Below are 11,179 nucleotides of genomic sequence, written 5' to 3'. Positions count from 1 at the left end.
TGATTCGAGAATAACAGTATTTAGGCTCTTTTGTGAATGAATTTGATTGGAAATTGGATAACGAACATTTTCTTCTCAGAGACCATTTGTTTCCGGACGCGTTCCTTAGTTATGATCATGATGATGAGGTAATAAAAATCTTTTACCTTTTTAACTGTCATATTACGAATAGTTTCAAACCAAAAAAAAAATATGACGGCATTATCCAGTTCAAATTTAAAATATTTGATTGTAGTGAAGTTTTGAAGTTTGGAAATTTTCAATACAAAATTTACACATTTGAAGACCCTGTGAAAAAGAACATCTCTATTTCTCATTCAATAGTCGAATTTTCATCGTTTTATTATTGTCTGAGTGATGGCCGTAGGATCGGGGGGTTTTTGGAGTTAAACCCCCCCCCCCCCCCCCCATTATAAAGCTTAAAAATGGCGATCCAGAATTGAAAACCTCTGAATCAGATTCACCATTTTTTTTTATTCACATTTTATTTGAAAATTGCAAGTCGTATGAAAAGTAATAATAAAAATAATAATAATATCAGTTTGAAACCTAAAACATCAGAACTAAAATTATAAGTTCATGGTTGATAATCTTGAACAAATATCAATTCACGGCTTGTAAAGGTAATGCAAATTTGGAATTTTATTTCAGGAATCGTTTTTAGTATCAGAAATCTCAATGAAATTCGAAACCAAATCTAAAATTGAAATTCTGAGTTCAGGTGCAGAATTAAGATTTAGAATTAATATTCTAAATTTAGATTTCGATTAAGATTCAGCTCGTAAATGAGTTTCACAATCAAGTTAAAATTATCAAGATGACTTTTTCGTTGGATAATTTTTATTGCAAGAGATCGCATACTTTTAATTTTTAATTACCAAAATTTCCAAATTTTCTTAATTCATAATCTTAATTACCAAAATATCCAAATCAACAAGTCATTTTGAATAAATAATTCAGCTAAACTACAAATTTAAAGTAGGATTTGTGTTTGTTTTGTCATTTTTTTTTTCAAATGAATGATCGTAATTTTTTTAAATCATCTACAGAATTTTTACTTTGGGATGGATTTTCGATGATTTTTTTTCTGTTATCTTCCTGTAAAACAAATTGCAGGAAATTCCATATTTTGTGAGTGAGATATTTGCAATTGCCGTTTTTTTTTCAAAAACCAAAATTCGAACTAAATCTTTTACTCGGAATAAGTATACAAGAATGTAATTTGAATCACAAATTTAATCTTTAACTTTTACTTTTGAAAATTTGATTTCTTCTGCAAGATTTCTTTAAAAAAATTATTCGTTCAAATCAAATAAGCTTAGTTCACAATTTTTTTAGAAAATTCAATATTTTAATTTTGTTACTAAAGGTTTCTTCATCATAAATACAGTTCACTATTTTAAAGATTTAAGGATGTATTTTCAAAAGCTTCTACTTTATACGAAAAACTGTTTATATAAAAGAACTGAAAATTTTATAATCAAATAATATGAAAAACTCTTTTAAATTTGTATTATTCATGCGTTGTTTATCATTGCATATCGTTGCTAAAAATTGGTCACCAGCCCTCCTCCCCCCATAAAACGGTTTTTCTTACGGTTCTAGTCTGAGCCCAATACGATGCTATAATAAGCAATTTCATTCATTTAGTCAAGTTTCTTAAAAAAAGGAAAATTACTGTTTTTTTTAAATTTATGATATTTCATTTTTTTTTTAAGTTTGACTAAAAGCGAGAAAATGTGCTTAAACGTTTATTTAAGCAACGAAATTGACTCAGGCAATAATGAAACGTTGAAAATTTGACTTTTACACGAAAAATGGGGATGTTCTCTTTCAAAGGAACTTTGAATGTGAACATTTTTATTGAAAATTTTGTAGCTTTGGACTTCTTTTTCGCGAGTTTTAAAAAAATTACCTATCTGCTATAATTTGACAATCAATATCAATGACAGTTTAAAAAGCACAAATTTTTTGCCAAAAAAAATTCCTTATAACTAACGCCACCAGATACACATTTGGTCTCTGAGAGGAACTACGAACTGAAAGTTTGCAATGAAAACAAACAGTATCGAAAAATAGCTATTTATGGTTTTTCAGCGTGAGTCGTAAATTTCGCCAAGTTTAATAATTTCGTCGACTGCTGAACAAATCGAGTTTTGTCAACAAGTTGCATAACCTTTTTTGCAATGCCGCAAAAAACCTTTCAGAATAAAGTTCTTCAACCTAAACACTGTTTTGAAAACTGTATCGAAAAGAACTATTTTTCGGTAGGAACAGCAGCCCTATTCAAAATCGAGCTTCATAACGAAAAACCAACATTTTATTGCGGTAGTGCAGTATTGAAAAGGTCAACTAGGTTCGCTTTGGCTGGACAAGATTGTTTGTATAATGGTTAAAATTTTAAGCATTGAAAAATCACATGGAAAAGACGTACAAGCTTGCCCACGAATCTTATTGAAACATTCCAACGACCTTTTTGAACCAATTTGTAATTTAAGTTGGCTCCAGCCAGAGTAACCATTAAAAAGTATCAAATCAAAATTGCAGAGCGTGAACGAAAAAAACAACAAACTTGGAGGACCTGATATCAGTTTTGAACTGGTCGTGTGACCTACGTGGTATATTTTAAGAAAATTGCTGTTAAATTTTCTCTACATATCTGTCAGATTGCGTAATAATAAATAGTAATAAAAGTGCAATTTCAAATTTGTTCTGGCATAATTACTCGTATATAAATCTTTCAACAGTGCAAGTTAAAGATTTCAGATGTTTTATTTTTGTTACTTTCGTGATTCTATTATAACAAAAAAAATTTCAAGAAGGTAGAGGAGATACGGGCATAACAAGCACTTGAGGCGAACAGGAACAACCCTCTTTTCACGAGGAATAGTTTTGTAGTTCCGATAGTATTATTTTTCAACGAAAAAAAAAATTGATCATTTTCAAAGAAATATTAAATGGTAAATGTAAAAAATTTCCTCGACCGGGAATCGAAATCGAGTTTTCTGATTACTTCCTCGACACCTCACCAATAGGCTAAATTGTCAGATTTAAACTAGTCAAGCTGTAGCTGTATAAATCAGCTGACTTCATATAGTTGAATTCGCTGCTAGATTTCGCAGTAGAAAATGCTCATCGTGCCCCGATCAATGGTGCTCTGTCTTCCCCGAGTTAACAAGTGAAAGTTAAAACGCGTTTTAAAATTGATTATAAGGAAAAATCAAAAATTTAATAATGGTGAAAATTGAGGAACAATGTGCCCATTATGTTGCAGTCATACATAAAGAGGCTATTCTCCGGTACTCAAAAATTATAACGTTTTAGTTACTTGAGAACCTATTTTTTAATATTTCTGTAAAGATCATGAGGAGATTTAATACTACAGGAACTGTTCCTCGTGAAAATTAATTTGAGAAAATACGCATTTCCTTAGAAAAGAACACGAAGAACACTCCTTATAAAATGACATTTTTTCATCAGTATCTTCAATATTAAAATAATTAGCTTATCTACTTTGCTAAATGCCATCACATACAACATTAAAGGTTCAGCTATTTTGAGTTATGTTGGGTAAAAATTTCTTCCGTGAGTTTGGAGGAATTTTATGCGAAAACTGCACAATATTCCCCTGCTGTTCTCGGAGAAAGTGGTTTCTTTTCTCGCCGATCAATTGGCAAACGATGTGTTAAACAGTTGATTCATGTTTTGAACTCAAGTATTCATAAACAAACATCTTATCTGACGTTGCTCCTAAAATGCAAGCCTGGTATGCGTCGTCGTCTAGTTCATAGCTGTTAATTGTGTTAATTGAAATAACTCACTCGAAGAAGGACCATTTCGCCAATTGACGGTACAGTTCATGTTTGCTCATTGCTCCAACAATCGATGACGGTGTGCCGTTTTAAGATATTTTTTGGGAAATTTTCTCTTACGTCTTTGAACAATGTTTTTACTAACATTTGGTTTACGGTTAATAAAAATTATGAAAAATCAACTAATAAATAAAATTAAATTGTACTCACCGAGGAATCGAATAAAGGCTATTGGAGCCACCTCACGCTTTGGAAAATGGAGTTATGGCTTAACTTTTTGAAAAATGTAGGGGAATTGAGGGTAAAAACAGCCATAACTCCATCTTCCGAAGCGTACGGTTTCTCAAATATCCTTCATTTGATTCCTCGGAATAAATCCCTTGAGATAGTCTTATTTGGTTTAAAATTTCAAAGTCCGAACATGTTTTTTTAAAATTAATTGATAAATGTAAGAGATTTGAGGGTGAAAACAGACATAGCCTTTATTCGATCCCTTAAAAAAATCACACAAGAGGGGTCATGTTTGGTTTCAAATTTTCAAGTCGGAACATGCTTTTTCTGAACAATTGATAAAGTATAGGGGAATTCAAGGTATAACAGCAATAACTCCATTTTGCGAAGCGTGTGGTGGCTCAAGCAGCTGTGATATTTCAGACAAAAATTACACTAGATAAGTCTCAATTGGTTTAAAATTTAAAAGTCTGGACATGTTTTTTTCTGAACTAATAGAAAAATATAGGGGAATTGAGGTTCAAACGGCCATAACATCATTTTACGAAGCGTGCGGTGGCTCAAAAAGCCTTCATTCGATTTTTTGGGAATAAAATCACACTATGTAGGCTCATTTTTCACAATTTTCTAGTCCAAAGTAGTTTTTGTAGTAGTATTGTTTACAAAATATAGGGGAATTAGGGGTTAAAATGCAAATATATCTCCGTTCGTTAGCTTGTGCGGCATCTTATACTATGTTGAATCGGTTTTCCGGACATTTTCACTATAGGAAAGTATATTTTCATAGATTTGGTTGGTGAAGGAGGGCAAATATTGAGTTTCTTCGCGGTTTATACAGTTTTTTTCGGCATTGTGCATTGGAAGTTATTTTGAATTAGTTATGTAAAGGTTAACAAAATACGCCTTCTGTAGCATGTTATGACCTGGGAGAGCTAAATTTGACCGAATTTCCACGAAAAGAGTTCAAACTTCAGAAAACAAAACTTTTATTTTCTACACAACCCACCCATTGACAACTCAGTATGGATTGATTACTCAGAAATAACGCTTAAAGTCGAAAGCGCTAAGATGCATAAAGTTTTATTCTTTGGATGGCGACTGTCACAATTTGTTCCGTGAGTATCAAAGCGGTCAGTTTATGGGTCTTCGCTCTAAAATGCCTTAAATACTTTAATCTTTGACAAATCAGTTTTTTGATTCGTGGATAAATGGGTACTTTATTTTAAAGTGTTTTTTTTTACATATAATTAATTCTCTTCATGAAGCGTTTGAAAACCATCAGTCAAAATTCAAACTAGTGTCATGCCCTCACTTAGCAGCTCACATTGCTTTTAGAATAACGGTAAAAGGTAATCAGATAAGTTAAATTCATCGCAAAACACAGCTGTTCTTCGAAGGTACAGTTCATGTGTCAAATTATTGAATGTTTTTACAGGTTTTCATAAACTTCTTTTCCAAATGGTAGAGAAACTATTCTGCAAGTCATATGACGTATGTAATTCGTCAAATTTCGCAACGACATTTTAACTTTTTTGAGTTCTTCAGCCAAGAAACATTAGCTCAAATGTGTTTTGAGAAGCAATTGAAACTCATTAGAACAGACATTTCTCGACTAACGTACTTGCAGAAGTCAGGAGCTAGAGATGAAAATTGACTAGTCACATCACGTGACTCACAGAATAAGGCACATTGCTGCGTAAATTTGTGCCCTGACTTCAAAAGCCCACAATTTGGGTAAGTTTATAATTAAACCTTTTTTTTTTGAATGAATTTTAATTGTTTTCTAATAAAAGTTTCACTATTCCCTCGTCGTTGTTCATCCCTCTAAAAGAAAAAAAAATCTCAAAGACCTAACTCGCACCTCTCCCCATCCCCAAGAAGTCGGTTCCGTGTATTTTTCCGCAATCCTTCAAGCCACTAGAAGGCCACGTAGCGACCCCGAATCGTGGCTACCGTCTGATCTGGAGCATTTAGGTGTGAGCAAACGAAAGCTCATGACTTCTTCTCCAGTTTTGAGCCGTTCTGTTTGCTTCCCGCGTCAACGTTCCATAATCTTTCGGCTAGCTAGCTCACTGGCTCTAGAAACGTGCGCCGATAGATCATTTCGCGTGGAATCGTTCTCGAGCCAAGGGGTTAAACCGCTGGATGGAGTGTCTTTTTTACCGGCCCACTAATCTAATCCATTTCAATCATTTGCGGACCGTGATAAAAGATAGACATTTATCAGATTATCCTTGGGGCGTTTTGTTTTTGTTGGCCCATTTTCGTGCGGTCCCGTGAAATCGGAGGGTGTTGAACGTGTTTTGTGTATTTTTTTTTCGGTTAGAGAAAATTTCGTTTGCGTTGTTGGTTTTCCCGGCCCAACTCGATGCTGAACGTTGTTTGCGTTCTTGACGGATTTTTTGGTCCTTGGTTTCAATCAAGTTAGGCGGTTCATCTTTGGTGCAATTTGTTGAACTGAACCGAGCACAGTTTTCGCCGAGCTGTGGGATTTTCGCATTGAACGTGATTTTCTGACGGGAAAAAGGATCGTGGATTCCGGTTGTGGCTACGACGTGGAATTCGAGTGAGGCAAGAAGCAAAATTGAATGTAAAAATGAAATTATGGTAGCACAGTTGCTGCTGTAGAATCAGAAAACTGTTTGGTACGAACTTTTTTGTTGCAAGAATTTCGATTGTTTTTTTCGGTGTAATCAGACATCGGCAAACTTGTTGCTGACTGTTTTCAAAGTTTAAAGAGTGAACTAAAGCTCGCTGAAGCTTTTTTGTTACCCAAGGACAAGACACTTCTGTTTGTGATTAGTTATCGAGCGTTCGACACGAAACAAAAAATGACAAGTTCCAGTAAAAGAAGTTCCAGCTCTGTGCCACTTCTGTCGGTTGCCCTGCTACTCATTATCCTTGTTCAGCTGGTATCGAGCCAGGCGCAGTCCTCGAGCCCTGAAGTCCGAGCCCGGAGCCACAAAGCCATGAGGATTAAAAATGAAGTGATAAGCAGCAACAGCACAGCCACCAGTAGTAGTGACCTCATTAAGGAGGGCGCTAAAGATACTACTATCCATTATTCGGATAATGATGGCGATACCAACTATGCGAGTAATGATGAACCGGCAACTGCAAATGACAACGATGGCCAAACGCCCCCGGAAATAACGAGCCCAAACTACTATGTGCACTTTGTGGCCACCACACCGAAGATAGAAAAGTCCAACGAAACGCTCAGCAGGTACGTGTTTCAAATTTGATACAGTTTTGACCGGAGGCCAAATTTTCATCCTATTATTAGTTTAATAGAACTTTTGCACATTTTTTTAACAATTGAATCCATCCTTTCAAAATAAAATTTATTCATTGAACAATACATTTGATGGTGTATTTATTCGTAAAAAAATTATATTCAAGTTTTAAATATATTCAAAATTTAAATACATTCAAATTTAAATATTTCTGAATATATGAAATGGGTATATGTACGTAGGTTTAACATAAGGTCACATGCATAATAGACTGGCCCATAACAAAAAAAATCCTTATATTTCACGCGGCACCCCTTAGATTGGTGCATTTAGGTGAAAAAATGACTTTCTGAAAGTTTCAGGTCATTTGGCAGAAGCACGAGCTGGCGCAAAGGACTTAAAATTTGTATGGAGATTTTCGGCAAAATGTATGAAAAATTGGCATACTTTCACTCTTTGTGTTCTAAAATATGTTTCCAGTATGCTAGAAAGCTCAGAATTTCAGGAATTGTAGACCAAACAATGACAAACAAGTTTGTAGAAAATTGTGACGCGATACGAGTTGACTGAGATGAGTTATCCGCAATTGAATGTGTGATATTTTTTTTCGCATTTCTTTGATATATCGTGAACGGTGTAACCGTTTGTTACAAAATTCTTGTTGTTTTTAAATTGGTACATTGTAAAGTTTGAGTGAATGTTCATTTGTTTTATTTCCTGTTAGGTTTAAATAAAATATTGTTAGACGTAGGTTAAGTTAGGAACAGAATTTGTTAACACACTAGACAACACAACATGAAGTGGGTTGAATGCAACCGGAAAATTCTCCCAATTGCAAATGGAAGGAGATTGCATGCAACTTCGTTGGCAGAAGAAAATGGTTGCAGCGTTAACGCCTTCATACTGGCGCGATTTTGCCAAGGCACAAAGGAGGTGATTTCAATTCAATTTGATCGCCAACGGTCATTAGTTAAACAGGCGTGAGTGTGATCAAACCGATATAGTGGAGCAAAGAAAGTGGTGAAAAAGTGTCACGGTGGCCATTTCGGACTACTTACAGGACACGAGCCTTATTCAGGACCCTTTTTTCCTTACCATCAAAACCCTTTCTCGCTACTCAAGCGGCAAGCCGTTTGACAAGCACCCGATCACACTCCTCGGCCTAGTGGGCCCAGTAGCCCACTACGTCTAACCCGTAAAAGATCTTCGAGATCCTCTGGTCTGCGGGCCATTAACGTAAAGGAGGATTTTCCCTCGGATCGGGGAAGACCCGATTCTAATTTCCAAGGAGGGCCCTTCTCGATTCTACCAATCAGGTCAGCCTGGGTAGGTCGATTGAGTCAAAGAAGGAAGCGCCTGTGATATCCCCCCCACTCCACGTTAGAGTCAGTACAGTCTCAGGAAAGACTGACTCTAGTAAGCCACCATTTTGTTCGGCGGTTGGACCCACGCGTCACCGCTGATCGCCAACATCGTAGCTACCACCCAGTTCAGCATCCAGCAAGCAGCAGCAGAGAACCAGCAGCGAGCGCTCGCCAGTCGACAACAGCAGCAGCAGCGAGATAAGTCAAAGTTGCATTCTCCCACCCATTACACTACACAAAAATACACACTTTTAATTGAAATAGACCGGTTTTATTTTCCTTCAGTAGACTTCATTTTCTTTCAATAAATAATTTATTCCGTTACAAAACAGTTTTATATATTTTGGTGAAACAAGACAAACGAGCCTTTGCTGTACCGTTGAACGCGTAGCCCCTCCAATTACCCTGTGGTTCGCCGACTCTGAGACTAAGTCAAAGAGTCTCGTGCCACTGAGTTAGCACAAGTAATTCCGATAGTTTCATAAACAGTTTCAACGGTGTATGGGCTAATAATCGCACTCACTTGATCGCATCGTCACACAATGCAGCAGCTCATAGTTTATCAAACCTTTCTTTGAACTTTTTGCAAAGATATTTGTTATAAAATAAGCTACAATTTTGCCGAGGACACAAACTTTCTATCTGATATTTTTATTGTGTGACAATGCGATCAAGTTAGTACTATACACCGTTCACGATATATCGATGAAATGTGAAAAAGATCACACATTCAATTGCGGATAACTCATTATAGTCAACTCGTATTGCGTCACAATCTTCTACAAACTTGTTTGTCATTGTTTGAACTACAATCCCTGAAATTCTGAGCTTTCTAGCATACTGGAAACGCATTTTAGAATACAAAGAGTGAAAGTATGTCGATTTTTCATACATTTTGCCGAAAATTTTCATACAAATTTTAAGTCCTTTGCGCCAGCTCGTGCTTCGGCCAAATAACCTGAAACTTTCAGAAAGTCATTTTTTCACCTAAAGGCACCAATATAGGGGGTGCCGCGTTGAAAAAAATGTTGTAAAAATCATCCCATACAAATTTGGGCCAGTCTAATGCATAATTTCAGCCAGATAGCACCCCAATGGATGAATGAATGGAATTCGAAGTATTTTGTTAGGGAAGCACGTGGAACTAACTCAACCAATTCATTTACTAATTTCTGTATTACTCGATTTCATTTGAATAATTTCTTTTTCAAAGGTAATAAGGAGATTAGGACATAACGAGCATCCGAAGCAAAGTAAGCACTCCTCCTTTTTTTTTTTAAGGAAATACGTATTTTATCAAATAAATTTTCATGAGGAACAGTTTTGAAGTTCCTGTCGAATAAATTCCTCAGCAAAAAAGAAATCTCCTTATCGTCTTTACAAAAGAGTATATACAAAATTTACTAGGTTCTAAAGTGATCTAAACATAATAATTTTTGAGCACTGGAAAATAAGCTCTTATGATCGTTAAATGATCATCATGATCTATAATGTACACATTGCGACATGATGTACACATTGTTTCTCAATCTTAAATTATCGATTTTTCACTATAATCAATTTTAAAACGTGTTTTACTTTAACTTATTGACTCGGGGCGAACAGAGCACTATTGATCGGGGCGCGATGAGCATTCTCTGCCGTAGAATCTAGCAGCGAATTCAACTCGATGAAGTGAACTGAAAATTATAAAACAACAGCTTGTCTAGTTTACATCTGACGATTTAGCCTATTGTTTACATGTTGGAAAGGCTATCAGAAGACTCGAATCCGATTTTTTTTCATTTATCATTAGTGAAATTTATGACGTTTCAAATTGGCTAAAGTTTAAATATCAAGGCGTCATAATAGTCAGAAGACTTGATTTCTGGATTGACTTGATTGATCAGCCATACCGCGTAACAGGAATATTTTACGAAGGTCAAACGTATATTCAACAATATTTACATTTTAAATGATAATTTAAAACTTTAATTCAAATTGCAAAAAACGGATATGAATCAAAATATTTAAAGTTCCAACTCTAACTTGAGTGTGTTTTATTCATAGAAGTCTCATCTTGTTCCTCCATTTAATTTCGCTCTATAACTTATATGAAACATAAGATAAATTAAAAAAATCACAAGTGATTTCTCAATTTCTTACGTTCATTTTTCACAATTGAAATTGATGTTTATGAGTTTTTCTTCCCGAGATCTGACTAGAATAATAAATGGATATGAAAATAATAACTAGAAAAAGGTTTTCAAGAAATTGTGAACCTTAAAATAAAAACTAAGGACTTTATTTGAAAAAATGCATAATTTTTGAACGAATATCTTAAAGTTGATGAAATTTTGATTGACCAAGTAATGTAATGTTTACATGAGCTAAGTTTATTTTGGAAATCTGTTGAGTTGTTTTTGAGATTGAGTCTTATGAATAAATTAATGGATCGAATTATTTGGCAGTGAAAAATCTTAGAAAGCCCCATTGAGAGACCCCAAAACAGCTGGAAATCTCCTACGCGACCAAAATTCATGAGAAAAATCGTTCT

The 11,179-nt window shown here is 35.0% G+C and overlaps 1 protein-coding gene across 1 annotated transcript in view; it reads left to right on the top strand.

Moving 5' to 3' along the window:
• Positions 1-6,064: 6,064 nt before the first annotated feature.
• Positions 6,065-11,179, top strand: part of LOC129747798 (uncharacterized) — a 57,164-nt gene continuing 52,049 nt past the window's right edge. The window contains exon 1 of the mRNA XM_055742145.1: positions 6,065-7,269. Within this exon, the coding sequence (XP_055598120.1) occupies positions 6,875-7,269 (395 nt within the window). The 5' untranslated portion in view covers positions 6,065-6,874. The remainder of the gene's footprint in view (positions 7,270-11,179) is intronic.

This window comes from Uranotaenia lowii, chromosome 2 (genome assembly GCF_029784155.1).
Source record: "Uranotaenia lowii strain MFRU-FL chromosome 2, ASM2978415v1, whole genome shotgun sequence".
Taxonomy (NCBI): domain Eukaryota; kingdom Metazoa; phylum Arthropoda; class Insecta; order Diptera; family Culicidae; genus Uranotaenia; species Uranotaenia lowii.
This window is presented reverse-complemented; position numbering and strand designations above follow the sequence as displayed.